The following is a 17816-nucleotide window of genomic DNA, read 5'->3' as shown; positions in this document are numbered from 1 at the left end:
ATTAAGAGCTATTCTGGAAGAACTACTGGAGAAAAATCTGGGGTGAGACTTCAACCTTTTTGGAATGAATTTTAAGAATTGTGGAAGTTCAAAAACAATTAAACGAACACTTCTGCAGCCGTTTTTAGAGAGGAGGAAGGCAGGGAGTGTAAGGATGATGTTGGCCATAAGACTGGGGGTAGAGGGTGGAATTCATGATTACGCTTTGCCTTTAAGTTGCCTCTTGGTTCAGTTCCGTGCTGCTGCACGCATCAGCGATTGCTTATCAGATGGAACTGAAACACTGCACATCATTCCTGTTCAAGTCCAAGGCTATACTGGAACCATGGGGTAGAAAGGAGCAACACTTAAAAATAGCGAAGGATGCCTGTGGTAGAACACTGCATGATTGTGTGAGAGTCACTGGCTGCATGGAAAATACCGCAAACGTGCTTGAATTCTCCTCTGTGCCCAAAAGCTGTATGGTCAGTCTGCTTTGTCTGTGGCTTTGGTGACTAGGGAATCGACTTTTAATGCTAGGAGTTTTCTAAATACGCTCTCCTTTCTGATAAGCAAGCGTAAAGTCATTATCCAGACAGCGTTTAGTAATACCTCCAAGTACTAAGAACTGTCTACACGAGTGTCTCGGAGTTGACTGTACGGTATCGTGGTATTTTTACTTACTGGCAGGAAGTGGGTTTGTTAGTCTCACCTTATCATCATGATATGTTTCTAGGCTTGCCTTCGAGTTTTAGAGTACCAGGAGCAGATGGCGTTGTTTCTCTAAGAGGAGATTCAGCCACATTTAGTGTCTCACAAAGCTGATCTTTTGTTAATTCATCGGGCTATATCAGTTTTATTTAAAAAGTTTATTTCTCTTTCTCATGATCATAAGACTTGCACAGCAATTTTAAAAAGGGAAACTTGCATGTTCTGATCCTAATGATTTTTGCCCCAACCAGATTCAGATACAGTCTATGCATTGCTTTTAGAAACTTTTGGTTGAGGCCCTGCACCATATATAGGCACGTTTTCACTTATGCTTTGACTTTTCCAGACACTTAACAAATCTAGGAAAACTTAAATGCTGCACCGATGCTTTAAAATAATAAGGAATGCAAAAAGAGTAAACTAGTGCATTTATGTAGCAGAAGTAACTCTAATACAAACCACTCATTTTCAAACATCATCAGCTCCAAAATTTAATAAACAAAAGTAGTTCAACACACAATATACACATGCTCGGTGAATGCACCTGAAGGAAGTTTATCTGGTTCTTAAATAGAATCAAACAAACAGCTGTAAACTTAACCGAAGCTTCAGACTGTAACTGGACCACACTCAGTTTCAGGGATGGTGACAGTCTTTTTAGGTTCTTGAAAGTCTGAAAGTTTACAACAGATACCAGGTCAATTGGCATATATAACTTTTAAATTAAAGAAATGCACATACAATAGCATACTCCTAAAGTCACTTGCTGTTTGTGCAGATAGTCCTCACTTAGCTGTATGTTCTGTAACAGTCCAAGAAAATACTATGTTTCAGTTGGCTCTGTTACATAGCCTCTCTTGTACAGTGCTATGAAAAAGAAATTGCTCAGTAATTTTGAAACTGAGATTTCTTGAGCAGCTTCCTTGAAAACATACGTTCCTGAAGTAATCCTGCTCTTTTCCTTGAGTAACATTTAACCGAAACCTTTTCTAAACCACAGACTGAGTAAATTTGTTGCATGAATTACATTTCTCAAAAGGAAGTATCTTGCCTGTCTTAAAAATTGGGGATGAACACAAACTCTGGGTATGCTTTTACCGTTTAAGTGCCACAAGGGGGAGAGCTGGTTCTGGCACTTGGATTTTCCACTGACCCGACTCCTTAATCCAGCAAAAACGGTAGTTACTTTTGGCTGGACAAGTTGAGTTGAACCAATGCTGTTAACTTACAAAGTGACAGTTACAGCTGGCCACATTAAGCAAAAGGAGTGCACAGCCAAAAGCTTGGAGCAGAAGGAAGCATGACGTCCTCGTTTTAGCAAGTGAGGAATTTTAACTCTTCTCTTGTACCTTCATGCCAAATGGAAAAACTAAAATTGAATGGATTGCCAAGCTTTAGAATTTGGCAATGAGAGAAGACGAATGGTAAAATAACTACTTTATGTAGTTGAACCAAAGTTCCATACATCCAAAAGATTAGTTTTGGACTGAGACCAGCCACAGGAACTTTCCATTAGAAACAGAATTTTAAAACAGGGAGAAGAACTGAAAGTTGGAACTAAGTTACTTCAAGTTCTACCACAAGCCGGTCTAATGACTTGCAGATGTGGTTTTGTTTTAGTTGAACAGATGCTACGATACACTTTTGTATACTCACCCTCTGTCAAATCTACCCAGCTGTCTTCTGTATCAGGTAAAGGAACTGAAATTCCCATTGCTTTCCGGATTCCATATGTACTAACAATATCACCTGGAGTCACTTGTTGTGCAAGTTCTTTCAGGTTATTGGTTACTCTCTCCGCTAGAAAAGATAAGTGGATGTATTTATATGCTGTATAGACACACAGAATTGCCAAAATGAGCCCTTCACCCTGTAAAGCGCTTCGTTATTTAAGTACAAATGGAACTATGTTAAATGTTTCTGCAACCGAAGGGTTTTGTTGTACTGTGTGCAATCATGCAAAACGTGCTGGGAACGATAAAAGAGATGGCTAAGAAGAACAGGAGGAATGAAAGAGCTGCTGACCAAGGCTTGCTGCCATCAAGGAACACGGATGCTAATGACGCTTGGGCCACACAGCACAGCAGCTGGGGGAGATGTGCTGGCACCCACGTAGCAGTTGTGTTCCTAATACCTGGCTTTCAGGATTTGGCATCGAGCTTTGTATATAAACCACAGAGACTGTTCTTGTTGCTACAAATGTGGTTTTCCTTCAAGGAGGAAGCCGTAAGTACTTAAAACTTTTTAAGAAAGATAGTATTTGATCTGTTTTAGACTTGGTGTAATACCAACTTGGCAATATTTCTCCAATAATGGGGAATTTATCCTATTGCAGCAAGGTGGTTATTTTAGACCGTGTATGCTGTAGTTGATAGTGCACAAGTTAGTTTTCCTCGCAAAACGGACACCCTCTGCACACAGTCCTGTCTTAGAAGGCTGCCATTAACACAGGCTGTACAACTGACCTGGGAGATGACAAGTGTTGCTCAAATAATTAAAGAACGAATGATTGGTATAATAGAATAGACCAATAACTAGATCAAACCTGGAATAAAGCTAGCCTTACAAGAACTTGGTAATATTTAAGCAACCCCTGTTCAAAGACACTGTGAAAATCATGGAGTTAGAGGCATTTGGCTATCGTCTGCCCTGTGGCATAGAGAAAGGTCCCAGTCGGTTCTAGGGAAATCTGTTAATAAAGAGGAAATGCTTTTAAAACTTTCATCTGGTTTTACAGATCAAAAAAAATTAAAATTAATCTTCTAGGCCTAACAGGGCACGTATTCTGCACTATAACTGTTAAACCTTTGTCTGTCTTGGAGTTGATACAAGTTGGGACTCGATCAAGTCTGCAAGAATGATCCGAAAAAGTGTATTTACCCAAGTGCATCTCTCTGTAAGATGGACCCAGAAGGCAAATCATATTAGGGGGTGGTTTTGTACTTAGTCGTTCATTTTGAGCATCCTGGAGTTCTCTCAGCAGCTTTGTTGTTTCATCAAGTTTCCTCTGGAAGATTTCAGCCTCTGTTTAATGAAAAGAAGAAAGTCCTAACTAGTAAGAGAGTATATTTACTTGCATTATGATATAAAATAGGATAAGGCTGACTATGCGAAGGGATTGAGAAACTGAAACATTTGCAGACATAGCAGAAGTGCAAGTACCAAGAAAACTCACCCTCAGAATCAAACTCTTCTATAGGCATGCCAAAGTTTGTAACTGCTTTTAGTGCTGTAAGTCTGTCATTATTAGCAGAGTCCAACCTGGCAGCAATATCAATTTCCATAATCTAAAAAAAAAAAAAACAAACCACACCAAACCAACAAAAAACCCAAACAACCAGCAAGTAATAATTTAGATAATATTTAGATCAGCCTTGAAACAACAAAATTGGGGAAAACCAGAACACCAAGTTATTCAAAATTAGTCTGCTCTGAAAAAAAAAAAAGCGAACATATAGAAGGAAAGCGGAAAAGACACCCTGTGAAACTTTTACTGTTCTACATTACTCAGTTTACTACTCTATTTCACACTCCAACAGAAAATGGCATCTGCCAAAAACACTAGGGGCAGGCACAAATCATCTAGTAACTTAAGACCACCATCCCAATTGGAGGGGAAAAAAAAAAAAAAAATTCCTTGAGCTTACCTAAAGTGGAGTTTATCTAAGATCCAAGGCCAAAATTCAAAACCAGCCTGGGAACTGGCTGCAGATGAAGGCTTCAGGAGAGCAGCCCTTTCCCTAGAACTACCGCTATGCTCTTTTTAATTGAACAAAGTTTGGGTGGAATGATTTAGAGATACATTGTATGCCTATGGGGCATAAGATATTTGAGAAAACTTCTCAAAGACAGCTATGTATTGTGTGATATTTTACACTTACATTACAAGTTCATGTTAAACTAAATCAGATTAACACAGGAATAAAACAACAGCTGCCAAACAGAAGATCTAACACATGGTTAAACAGTCACAAACAAAAATATATAAGCATTTTCTTCCAGTTCTCTTGACATACAGCCTTGTTTAAGACTTAACTTTTTGGAGATTCTTACTCTCCAAATGCCTACAAAACAGCATGCCATTGTCACGATCCACATAGCGTGTATCTACTGCTTGTCAACGTCTCAGTGTAGCTGCACAGGCCTTACAGTTGTAGGCAGTTTTATAACTGCAGGGTTAGACAGGTCAGTTAGAGTAGTTAATGGATATGGAGAAATTTTACCTTTACATCTTTTATCGCATCGCTTCTTTCATGTGGGCCTTCAGCTTCCTCCAACGGCTGAATAGAGAAAGGATTTTTAGAGAAGGCATTAAAATTAATCTTTTCTTTAAGTTCAAAGTAAAACCCCACACAATACAGTAATTTTAAAGTGAGGTAAATATACCATAATGAGCTTTCTCTGTAAACCAAGTTACAAAGTCGCTATTTTTCAGAGGGCTTTCTTCAGATATTAATGTTTACTGAAATACGTTTTTACAGCACACATTTTATTGCTCTTTGCGAAGTCCACATGCCTTTCCCCAGCAATGTCGCATCAGAGATTATTTACTGGGGGGCAGGAAGAAAAGGAAGGATGATTATTAGAGGCTGAAATGTGTTCTGTTTCTATCCATTAAGTATATTTCTCTTACTACTTGCAGCAGCAGTGGTTGAACCCCGTAAGTCAGTGTCACTACTGGGTACTAGAGAAGAGCTAAACTAGTAATGCTAAGCAAAGGCCTGGACTGGGGCTAAAGGTTGATCTTTGATCTGTGAACTATTTCGAGTATTAATTTAGCTAATATTTGACCCATGAGTAAAAGGCTATGAATTGTTTATTTCAATAGTTTACATTAATGTGAAACTCAAATTGAGACTTTTAGTTAACAGGAACTGTCTTGTGGAGATTCTCAACTAATTCTTGGATTGTCAGTTAAGATCATCAAATCAGCCCTTTTGATTCCAGTCATGTTTGGCATATGCGGGTACTGAAATCTCCCAAGAATCTGAAGAGTAGCCATTTAGTATTTTTACATAGCATGTATTTGAGTTTAAAAGCACTGCACCAAGTAAAGGGGAAAACTAGTTACCAAGTCTCCTGAACTAAACAGTGGGTGCTAGGAACACAATAAACTTTTCATGGAAACGAACCCCCCCTCCATGATCACCTCCTTTCTAAACAACTGCGTATTGGTATTTTCTTACTAAATGGAACAGGAGTTAGCGCTAATGGGAGAGCAGACAGAGAAAGAACGCATGAGACTGTCTCTATCTACAATATTTTGGTAATTTTCACGTTTCACTAATTAGAAAGCAAGAACAATCCCTTTCCAGAAAATCTATCTGCTAGACACAAAGATCAGTCTTCACTTTCAAATTTTACCAACTGAAAGGGAGCCCATCAATAGCAGCATTATCTGTCTCTAGCTTGATAGCTTGGGTGCTAAACACAAAGACCAGATAGTTCACAAATCCACTCTTACCGTTTCTAGTTCTCTGAGAGCTCTAGAATGTCCTCCTTTAGTTAGAACATCAAGCAAGCTATCAGCCATTAAGAAAGGATAATCTTGTGATTTCATCAAAAAATCATGAATACTAAAAGATCAAAAGATAGGTAAGGTAACTACTTTCATACCAAACACTCAATGGAAAAAAGTTACATAAAGTCAACCCAGTATGTACAGCACAGAAAAAGTAGCACGGAATTTGATCTAAATGGCTTGCTTTTGTTTTATTACCCATGCCTTTTGTAGCTGAGGAACCCACTCGGATTCCTAACAAAAACTGAAAAACTAGGAAAAATACACTGCCTGAGGCAGCTTCCTCAAACTGAAAGCACACTTACACAGGCACCTAACTTTTGCACTGTACCGAAGTATTCCCACATTTCATATGAATTTATACCATGTGTATTCTATTTTTGAGATTGTCATAAAACAAAAGGACTTTGAAGCTTTTATAATCGAGAATGACAGAAACAATGAGAATTAATTATTTTTACTGTAGTAAATAATATGAAAATCAAGCAGTATACACACTATTTAAGAATGAAATTGGGAATCGCTATCTCTGGACTCAGCTCTCCCACTGTGACTATAGTGGTTTTGTCAGTATTTGACATTAACACTCATGGCAGTAATTAAGTTCATTAACATTAAAAAAATCCAGTCTGTATAAACATTGTACCACTCAGCATTCTTCTGGCTTTGAACAGGAGTTCTTCAAAGTTAGTCATAAATATACTCAAGTTTTAGACTGTCTGGTCTTAAGTATCAGTAGCATCAAAATCCTTCAATCTTGGTTCAGTTCACTTTACAGGCACATTCCCTTACTGAAGTATTTGCTCCTTGAAACAAACAGCAAAACCCAGCAGGCTATCAAGACAGTAGTGACATCATTCACCAGCAAAGACACAGCTCATACTGCAAAGAGTTGCGCATAACTGCTTCTGTACATGAAAGCTGTAATACGCATCCTCGTCGTTTGATTACCTGAAGGATCCTTGATTAGAGTCTTCCCCATATGTTGAATAGATTAAGTCAGAATCTTCTTTGCTTATGTTGGCAAATGTAGAATCGTATGTTGGAGCATAGGAACTATAGGGTCCGTAATTCAAGTACGTCACTAATGAATAACAACAGGACTTGTTACTACCTCCGACATGCGTGTATTGGATAAAAATGAGAAGGGGTTGTAAAACAATCCCCAAAAAGAAACTTTTAGGAACATATTTTTTTATGGTGAAAACAAACTTTCACAGAATACCATCTGTTCACACTGCAACATCTTTTAGTAACATCTACATCAAACACATTTTTGTTCACAATTGTTTTATTAACAATACTGTATGCCTTAACACAATGTGAAAACTCAGCCTGGTGCTGGTAACAGGTTCTCAGGCTCCCCACTATGCTCGTTCAAAGCCAGCAAAAACCTTTATCTATCTGGTATAGTTCCTCTCTCCTCAATATAGACGAACATTTTATTAAATACACCCCCCCTTTTGTATGTGTAAACTAAGCTAGACTTTGTGATGTGCCGTTTAGTTGTGTGATAGATACATGCAATAATTTTTATAATTTAAATTTATCATTTAAAAAAACCTTAGTTCCAAACTATTTGTGTGCTAGTAATGAGATCAACATATTTTTTTAATATATATTTTAAAAAAAAAAAAAAAATCAGCACTTGCCTGGAGTAACCTTGTTTCTTTTATCTTCTTTAAACCCTTGTAATGTATTAACTCCCGACTGAAGCCTTCCTGCTGTCATACCCAGCTTTACAGGGCAGTAACCTGGTTCTACAATAGGATATATCACAATACAGAAATAACAAAGGCATGGTTAAATGACATAGGAAGATGTCTAAACTCCTTTAATACTCATAGCCAGCTACTTCAGAATAAACAGGATACAACTCTCAAAGTGCATTTTCCTCTCCAGATGCTCCATACTAAAGACTGTGTGTAGTGTTAAACATAATCCAGACCAAGTAAGTGGTAATACTAGAAGATTGAACCTAAATGTTAAGTTTTCACTATCAGTCTTCCTCCTTCCTGTCCTCCCCTAACAGAGGCTGCATCATTAAAGAGGATCTGGTTCTTAATGTGAAAGACCACACTTTATTTATTATTGCTGATGTTTCATACTACACAAACAGGGGGAAGGGAGAAGTCAAGTTTTCAGCTTGGTTTCTGGCTATTCTAGACTTAGTCAGTTCAGCTCTGTAATGAGCTGGCAGTTAAATAGTCAAGCACCTGCACTCTTTTAGCTAGTGGCACTGTATAGATGGCACTGACATGACAAAATGATTTAGGACCCAGACAGTTCCCAGTGGCCAATTCTGGAACATCTGTGACCTTTTGGGTCAGCAGACACCGCACTCCGTACATGGACCAGACTTAAGGGGAGTCTCGGAATCAAACGAGCCCAAGCATAGGACAGGTAGTCTCTTCTCCAATGGCAAAAGCTTTCCTCTTGCAGCTCCCACAAACAGCTGATGCAAAAAGGAGATGCAACAGCTACTGAGGGCTCCCTCCAGCTGCTCCTAACAGCCACCACAATTGGTGCCCATCTACATGCTCCCTCAGCTGCAGCTTTTGAAATCCAGACCTTTATCAGACTGTAAAGAAGCAGTAAGTTCTTGGCCAGCATTTGCTGATCTGCCCCAGCAAAAAACCAGCAGACCAGGTAGGTGAAAGTGGCTTGTTACCCGAACCATGCCAACTTACCTCCTGCAGTAAGGTCAACTGGATTAAGAAGACCCAGAGTTGTTGTACCATCTGGTTTTCTTCTTTCAAATTCACACTGAAATAAGATCAGACTATTTTAATTTACATATTAGTTGAAATTCATGGTCCTTAAACTAATAAAAACAACTAATGAAACTGTCCTATCCATCGGAATCAGAAAGGGATGTGGACAGATCAGTCAGACTCACCAGTGAGTGCTGCTCTCACTTTTTTACTTTCACTAGGTAACTTTATTACTGGTATAGGCACAAGGAATTAAGAAATTATGACTAATATTAAAGTTTCTGCAGAGGCTATGAGAGAAAATATGTAATTCATGTAGAAAATTAGATGGGTCCCCTATTACCAAACTGGGTTCCTTCTCCTGTAACATTAATAACCTTTGATCACATATGTGGCTGTTTCAGAAGTATGGGGTTTTCTGCAGGTCAGATTTGAGATACTTTCTAGAGGTTCCTACTATTCATCCTTTTCTACTACTTTATCTAAAATAACTGAAAATTTAAGCTGAACCCACTCTGCTAATGAAATTCAGCATGCATTCAACTGATATGCCTTTTTTTTTTTTTTTGCAACCTTATGATGTTACACCGATGATCAGTCATGTGTAAAATGGCGTAAACTGTAGTAAAAGCATACCTTGAGTTTCAACTGACGTTAAGATGCCAAGTAAGCCTGGTTTATGAAAAAGTGAAAGGAGTTACCAAATACACAGATTTACCTGGCTGTTTGCAAGTCGTCTTGTTAACTTTCCTCCAGATTCTCTAACAATACGATCAATCTGCTCTTGTTCCCTTTCCAAGCTATTGTTTCGTAATTTGTCTTCAAGTAGATCTTTGTCCTTCCTGCAAATAAAACCCACACAACTTAGTTACTAGCTTTAACAGATAGATTTAACAGATACCAACTGGCTAAATATCACGAAAGGATACAGTGGAGAAACTGTTTTTGCCAACTATGCAAACTGTTTCTGTAGACAAAACAACTAACGACAAGAAAAAAAGCTATTTCATAGGACTGTATTTAATATAGCTGGGGAAAAATCTGTGACAAAGATTTATATCCGCAAATGCTTTTTTATGTTAGTAACTGTAAAGGTCTCTGTGTTTAGCTTACTTCAGCCATACATACGTTAGCACGTTTCCAGATTTTGCGTCATCGCTCCCACAAAACTAATGATGATATTTTGGGTAAAATATTAGATACTCTGAATTTTAGCATCTATATTTTCAAATCTGTGAAAATAAAGTTACTAGTATTTCAGAACATTGAAAGGGGTGTTTCTAGGTATTAAAAGATATTTCAGGAAGTATACGTTCTGTAGCTATGCAATTACATGTTTCAAATACAACTGCTATGCAAAAAAACCAAATGGTACTTGGAATTTGCTATATAGTTATTTGTACCAAAATGTTTAAAAGGTCATGTTGGCAAGCTTTCTCCAAAACAGTACTACTTATGTGAAAGATACTAAAATAGAAAATAATTGAAAGAATGGAGTTGATGAGCAGTACAGGGTTACCCACATAAAAAAAATGATGGTACCATAAAAGAGTCTAAACTTATTTATTTTTGGTATATGAGGATGCTTTATATAAATGTTGCTCCCTTGAGATGAAGAAGTCTTAGTGTATATGCAGTACCAGAAAGAGAGAAACCCGCATCCTCCGGTCCCTAAAAGTGGTCTTGTTTCAGCAGCATTTACAGGGTGTATCCTGTAATTGTAATTAAGATAATACTTCACTTTTTGTGTTCTTTGCTAGGTGTTTTGAAAGCTTTGGTGTCACCATCCACAGGTTCTCCTTTGTCTTTCCCAGGACCATTTTCATCTTCCCCAGCTTGCTGCAGTTCCATCTTGTCCTTCTGCTTCCTTGTCTTCTGCAGGTCAGCCATGAATTCTATACTTTGTTTCAGGCTCTGAATTCTCTCCTAAAAAACACCGGAATCCTTTTATTTGCTACTTCAATTAATCTTTTCCTAACCTACCCATAGAGGAGGATTTTACTCCAGTTCATTCTTTCTTATACTAACAAGTATAAAGGCAGTTTAGAAAATGAAATATTAAATCCAATTATTTCTTCAATAAGTGATCTGGTAGCAGTACTAAAGTATGAGCCTGAAAACAATGTACTATTTAAATTCTAACAGGCAAGCACTTGACAAATATTAAGCAAGTTTTTATTAATTTTCATGAGATACCTGAAAGAAAAGTGGAACGAAAGAGGGGTCAAAAAGACAGAAGGTTTTTTTTAGTATGTTGCTTTGTATTTTCTATTACCTGGCTAAGTATCTTCATCCCTGAGTGCAGCAGCTTTTTTGCAGCTTTGTAGTAAATGGTGTCTGGTTTGTTGTAAATCATTGCATTAGTACACATCAGTTTGAAGTTATCCTGTACAGACATTAATAATTTTGGAATGAAAGTTAAAATTTTACAGTGTACTGTATTAAAATCCTTGTTGCAAATGCAGTGTCTTGAACGTTAGGGAAAAAGAACTTCAAAGAACATTTTTAATTACCGAATTTAAGAAATCTATGTAATTAAAAGCTTAAACAGAAATAAGTACGTAAATTAGATTCAAGTCTCAAATTAGCACCCCAATAAACATCCTGAAAGTATTCTTAAGTGTTCAGTATTGTTTGTAGTTTTTAAAGTTTTAATAGAAGTGCTCTTAGCTAAAATTACCCACTTCCCTGACCGATCATCAGTCATTAAAAGACAAAGTGAAACAATGTAAAAAAAAGAGAACAAAGCTAATGTGAAAACAGAAAAGCTGCAATTCAAAGTTAAATTGTTATAAGGAATATGCCAAAGTTTCAGTTACAATGAAGAAAAGAAATGTATGCTCATTTAAAGTTCATTTCTTGAATGACCAAGCTAGAAACTTCACTTCTATACTCACTGCAGAGCCACTACAGGTTTTATCACATTCTCAGCTATTTACAAAGACAAAAAGTTAAAATTAAAAACTAACCAGAAACAGCTGAAACAACAGGGAATATTCTTCTTAAGTTTTGGAGCTCTAAGGAAGAATGTGCAAGGAAATACAAACAATACTATTAACTAACATTTGCCTAAGTTCAACTGTTAATTACACACCAATTACACTTCTCAGGTCCTCATCTAGCCCAGTAAAGAACTAGAGAATATTTCTGCTGAAGAAAACAAAACAAAACAAGACCAAACGCCTTTTTTAAAAGCTTTAGGTGCCTTCAAAACAGGCCCTCGAATCCACTAGACACACTGCAGCACAGGGTTAAGCGGTTGCTGTCAATAGGACTGAGCTCATTTTGCCTTCACTAGTTGTGGATCTACATGACTAGATAAACCTGGCTAGCACAGAGGTGACAGGAGGCAAATGATGAAGTAGTAACAGCCAGGCAAAGCCAATAAATTCACCACACTCCTTGTTTTTTGACAGGCAATACATTTAAAAAAAAAAAAGCAAAAAAAAAAAAAAGCAGTCTGACAGAAATGCTAACTTTTTCATTCTTAAGTAAAGATCTAAAATGACATGCTGAAGGACAAACTGACAGGTTCTACTTAATGCTGCATAACATCTGAAACCATCCACATCTTTTTGAGATGCATACTTACAAGCCAGCATTGTTTTCGCTTTCACTTCCAGAACTTATTTACTCACAAAAATTCAACAAGAAATGTTTCTTGAAGCAGAAGTACTGGTTCTCTGGCATCTTCATATTCTCATGAAATACTAGAGTTCAAGTCAATTGAGTGTATTACATTACTGTAGTCAAAATAAAATCTACAGAATTACCTTTAATTCTTCTATGGACTGGTACCCGTTGTTCTTGATCTTCTCTTTCATGGTACTAAAATCCATTGGGTTTTTAATGATCATAGAATAGCCAGGGGCAATAAAGTCAGTCACAGGAAATGAAAAGAACGAACTTGGATCCTTTCTGTTAAGAAATGAAAAGACATTTTTTTCTGTTTCAACTTATAACAAACATATTGAGCTTGGAATTAAATAGAAAGGAAAGGACTACTGAAAAAGAATCAAAAACATAAAGCTTGAAATGGCTTGTGTCAGCATAATCTTTCGCTTTTGAAGGTTGAAAAGATCCCATATGCAAACCCATATACCAGAAGAGTGCTACAAACATTTTAGAACTTAGTTCTACATTTATATAACTATGCGTGTTCCCAGGAAGATTAAAAAAAAACCCACCTTTTTTTTTAGGTTTTGACTTTTTGAAAAGTGGTTTTGTATTACAATTGAGTCAATGAAAAACAAAGGGAACAAGTGTCATAAGAATGTACTCGTCTTTCATCACTTACTCTGAAATTAACACAAGGGAAAGCTTGTTGCTAAAAATTGTGATAGAATGTGTGTATTTATGATTATGTTAATTTTCAGGTTACATAATGTTAATAGTTTTTTACATTAAAATTTCCTAAAATTTTCGGTGATCTCTGACATATACCGATGTTCCTGGGTGCTTCTAATAGCATTAAAATCAAATACAGTTGGTTGGTATTTTCTCCTTAGGATCAGGCTTAGTTGATAAGAATCTCTCCTCCAGAACCACTGTTTTTGCTTTCCACTAAACTCTGTAGCATGAGACTGGCCTCCTACGCCAGTGTTGATTCTACACACACTGGTGAAACCCTTGGCATTTCAGGCCTTCTTCCTGAGGCTTACTTATGACTTACGGATTTCTACTCCAAGTTGCCAAGTTGCTACAGAACAGCGACAAGCATTTTGCTGTACATACTGCAGAAGCACGCAGTGCAGGTATTCTGCAACACCCGTGCACAGTAGCTTCCAAATGAGAGACAGGATTCAAAACCAAAAGTGGCTGCTTCTTTCTGTATGTGTGGCAAGGTAGCCAAAACAAGCACATGCACTTTTTGATGGTTGGTAGTTTTTTGAAACTGACAGCACGGTCTTGAAAAGTTAAAGTTAAGAGAAAACTTGCAAACAAAGTTGCAAGCTTAACCTGGTGAGATAGGTAAAGGGAAAGATCTTTCAACCACCCTCCTACAAGACATACAGATTCTTAATTCTTAGAGACAAGAAAGAATATCTTAAACTGCAGACTACTTGAAAGAACTGCAAATTCTGCAAACCTGATTGTTTTAATCAAAAGATGTCGTTAATAAGACAGTAAGAGAACACAGTTTAAGTTTTCAAGTGCGTATTTCCTTTTTATAGTAAATAATGCTAAAAATAGGAGAACTCAAGGTAAAAGAAGATTTGGCAAGTTCACGCCAAACTCGTATGCCTCTCTGAAAAAAGGTTCTTAAAAGAACGCATCACATTATTGGAAAATTGTCCTATTTTTGAGAGTTTTTAAAAAGTACATTAAACTGGAGGTGTTTACCAGAAGCTTAAGCTAAGGAGAAGTTACAAGTATGCATTCTTAAACTACTACTTAAATTCCTAAAATAGTGCTGTTCACAATATATTTAGCAATAATATTTTCACTCAGCTTTTTATATGCCTCTTCCCTTAACGTATGTTATTTTCATTTCATAGCTCTGAAAGCCTGTAGCACAGACAATTACCTCTGCAGCTGTCTCATGAGTTGATTCAGAGCTTCCTGAAGTGGCGTCTGCTCCACCTCTAGACCAAAAAGAAGTGGGGGGAGAAAGGCTGTGAGACAACACTGACTGCAGAGGTACTAAACTTCCAAGATATTAGAAATCAACTGAACAAAACTGATGCAACTTGCAAATTCATCATAAATGAAAAGAATACAGTGGCAAAAACCACAACATATATAGGGGATCTACTCTTCTCATTGGCCTTACTTAACATTCTGCTCGCTCTGACACAGGTACCAGGTACCATTCTGCAAACAAGGTATACAGTGACATAATTTCAGATTTTTGTATGACATGGGGAAAAACACTGAGATGGCAAAAAATGTCATGTCACTTGCTACAGAAACAAAGAACAATAAAATGTGAGCCAATCAAAGAAAACTGGAATTAGCAAAAGAAATTTGGTGGGGTGGGTTTTTTTTTTTTCCCCCCTACCTTCCTGTTTTGATAAAGTACTTGTTAACGGTTTCTCTGGTGGCAATTCCAATCTGACGGGGGTCTGACATTTCATTTCTTGTTCTCCCTCACTGTCTGCATGGTCTCGATCTCGTTTCTTTTTCTCCTCCTAGAAAGATTGTTACAGAAACTTAGAGAACCTGCAAAACCAACATTCTTACTGTATATAATGCTCTCTGGATTTTTCAAAACAAGCTCACATAGTTTAAAAAAAAAAAAAATAGTTTGTAAGTCTTCAAAAACCCTATATTCTTTATGTACTGTCTCCATCTGCTGGACAATAAAGTAATTCAGCTCTACAATGCAATGCATCACAGAATTTTTTTTTTAAATGTGACAGACAGCCCCTTACAGCAGGACAGGAACGACTCTGCACTATTCTCTGCACAGAGAGTTGTTCCCAGTGAAGCTCCTAAATGATTTTTGAAGGTTTTAGAAAAACCAGTAAGAAACAGTCAGGAAATTTAAAATTAAAGGTACCCATAATGCTTCAAATAAATGTGTTATAATTACTTATCACTTTAAAAACCCTGAGAAATACATTTTTTTCTTTTTAATTAAGAACTTGTACAGCTTTCATTCTGTTTTATATAGATTTATTTAGAAATAGAATTCCCCCCCCTTTTTCTTTTTCTGTGTTCTTATACTTGCCAATATTTTTTGAAAGATGAGAAATTTCAGATGACTTCACTCATATTGTTCTAATAAAAGTACCTGAAGAAAAGGAATCAGCAAAACTAATATAGTGAGTTTGAATATATTCCAATTTAAGCACATAAGTTGCAGTCATATCTGCTCACCTTTTGATGTGAAGACTAGAGAAAGCTGAAGCATTTTTTTTTTTTTGCTAAAACGCACTAGCATCAATACGTACCTTAACTTTCCTCTTTCTTTTCTCCTTTTCTTCTCCAGGAACTTGTTTTTCTCCTTTCTTTCTCTTTTTCCTTTTTCTGTCCTTGTGTTTTTCATGTTCAGATTTGTCTTCGTATAGGCTCGAATCAAGTCCTGCATTTCCAGTAGAGAGTTCAGCAACTTCACTTCCTCCAACTTTCAGCACCAGCTTCAGTGGCTTTTCTACGTATTCTTAAAACAGCAGAGAAATACGCCGTGTGAGTCCCGCAGAAAACACACTCCCACGCTCAGCCTGAATCACACGGCACAAGCTCTGCGCTGCCTCAGAGTCCTTCCACAGGCTGTCACTAAACCAGGTTTCATTTTCTTTCCAGCCCCTGCAGCTGCTTCTGCTTCTCCCCCGAACAGCTGGCCCAAGCCGCCGCCACCCTGGCCCGGGCTCACCGGCGGCGCTAAGGCCGCTCTCTCCCCGCCCCCGTTCCCCACACGGCCTCAGCTTCACCCCCGAGTTTTCAAACCGCACCGGCGGGTGGGCCCGGCCGGGCCGCGCTGCCCCCGCGGCGGGGAGGGCGCCAGTGTGGGCCGAGGGCCCGGGCCCGCGCCCGCTTTGGGGCCTTCCTCCCCGGCGGCCCCCTACCCGCCCGCCCACCCACCCTCGTAGGGGTGCTTGTCCGACTTGTGCTTCTTGTGCTTCTTCCCCATGGCGGCGGCGGCGGCGGCCCGCCCGGGCAGGCCGCGCTGCTGTGGCGGAGACCGCCCCGCCGACGAGCGGCGCCGCGCGCACCCGGCAGGAGGGAGAAGGAGGCGAAGAGAGGGCGGGCGCGGCCGCGCAGCGCCCCCCGGCGGGCTGGAGGTACGGCGAGCGGCGCTGCAGCCCGCGCAGGCGCAGAGGCGGCCGCCGGCGGCAGGGGGGCGGCCTGGTCGACGCAGCTGCGTCCCAGCGCCGGGGCCTGCGCTCCCCCGCCCCGCCCCGCCCCGCCCCGCCCCGCCTCGCTTCGCGCCGCGCCGGTGAGCTTCGGCGGGGTTCGGTCGTGGGCAGCCCCCTCGGCCGCGCCCGGCCTTGTTTCAGCCCAGGGGCAGGTGCTGGCTGGCCGGCCCAGCCCCGTTCCTCGGGCAGCGTTGCCGCTTCAGAGCCCTGGCAGCCGCCCGTGCCCTCGGCCCTCAGAGCCCGCCGCGGCCCCTGTCTCCTCACGCAGCCGGCAGTGAGCCCTCTCCTGCGCCCGTGGAGATGCGCCTTGCTCCCTGCCTGAGGCAGGCTGTGCCTACAGCCCTGTCCCTCTGTCCCCCACCCTCGGGTCTCTGGGGCAGCGCAGCGTTTCGGTAGCTTTGGCAGGATTGGTTGCAGTCAGCTCCATCTTAGAATCATAGAATCGTTTAGGTTGGAAAAGACCTTTTAAGATCATCCAGTCCAACCATTAACCTACACTACCAAGTCTACTCTAAGCCAGTCAAGGGTAGACTGGACTAAACCATGTCCCGAACTGCCACATCTACCCGTTTTTTGAACACTTCCAGGGATGGTGACTCCACCACCTCTCTGGGCAGCCTGTTCCAATGCCTGACCACCCTTTCCGTAAAGAAATTTTTCCTAATTTCCAACCTAAACCTCCCCTGGCGCAGCTTAAGCCCATTTCCTCTTGTCCTATCGCTAACTACTTGGGAGAAGAGACCAACACCCAATTCAGCCTGAGTACTCCCGCGTTTAGCCTGTGCTGCAGAATCTCCCCTGCCGTGGCTTAAGTGCCAGGGGGCAAGCATGACACTAGCAAAAGGGGTGCTGGGGAAGCCTGCTTTCCTGAAGGCGTAGCTTACCTTGCACCTGACCAGACAGCAAGGGCCTGCAAGGGTTGCCCACCTCCCGGCTGTGGTGCGGGGCTGTGACCTGGCTGCTGCTGCCTGGCCGGGCACACCAGGTAGAGCTCCAGCTTGTGGCAGACCCTCAGTCCACATAAAGGCCGCTAGCACCAGCCCGCTAGGCCCAAAAGTTTGAGAACCTGCGTCCAGATTTGTACCAGTG

At 40.0% G+C, this 17816-nt stretch overlaps 1 protein-coding gene across 2 annotated transcripts; it reads right to left on the bottom strand.

Moving 5' to 3' along the window:
• Positions 1–1167: 1167 nt before the first annotated feature.
• Positions 1168–16513, bottom strand: BRD7 (bromodomain containing 7). 2 transcript variants are annotated; one of them, XM_075715157.1, is made up of 17 exons: positions 16453–16513; positions 15822–16030; positions 14927–15056; positions 14453–14510; positions 12699–12843; positions 11201–11311; positions 10667–10851; positions 9644–9767; positions 8902–8977; positions 7864–7971; positions 7163–7295; positions 6155–6266; positions 4914–4970; positions 3866–3977; positions 3571–3714; positions 2347–2490; positions 1168–1363 (listed from the first exon to the last, which is right to left on the bottom strand). In XM_075715157.1, exons 1-17 carry the CDS (start codon positions 16499–16501, stop codon positions 1299–1301), a joined length of 1962 nt encoding a protein of 653 aa, XP_075571272.1. In that variant the 5' UTR covers positions 16502–16513; the 3' UTR covers positions 1168–1298. The 2 variants fall into 2 exon arrangements, with proteins under 2 accessions (XP_075571272.1, XP_075571273.1); XM_075715158.1 differs by having other exon boundaries at positions 4920–4970.
• Positions 16514–17816: the final 1303 nt, after the last annotated feature.

Source organism: Pelecanus crispus, chromosome 8 (genome assembly GCF_030463565.1).
Source record: "Pelecanus crispus isolate bPelCri1 chromosome 8, bPelCri1.pri, whole genome shotgun sequence".
Taxonomy (NCBI): domain Eukaryota; kingdom Metazoa; phylum Chordata; class Aves; order Pelecaniformes; family Pelecanidae; genus Pelecanus; species Pelecanus crispus.
This window is presented reverse-complemented; position numbering and strand designations above follow the sequence as displayed.

Coding starts and splice junctions, on each gene's coding strand:
- BRD7 (XM_075715157.1), bottom strand. CDS start 16,501: ATGGGGAAGAAGCACAAGAAGCACAAGTCGGACAAGCACCCCTACGAG. Junction 16,031..16,452: donor GGACAAGCACCCCTACGAGG/GTGGGTGGGCGG, acceptor TGCTGTTTTAAG/AATACGTAGAAAAGCCACTG. Junction 15,057..15,821: donor AAAGAAAGAGGAAAGTTAAG/GTACGTATTGAT, acceptor CAATCTTTCTAG/GAGGAGAAAAAGAAACGAGA.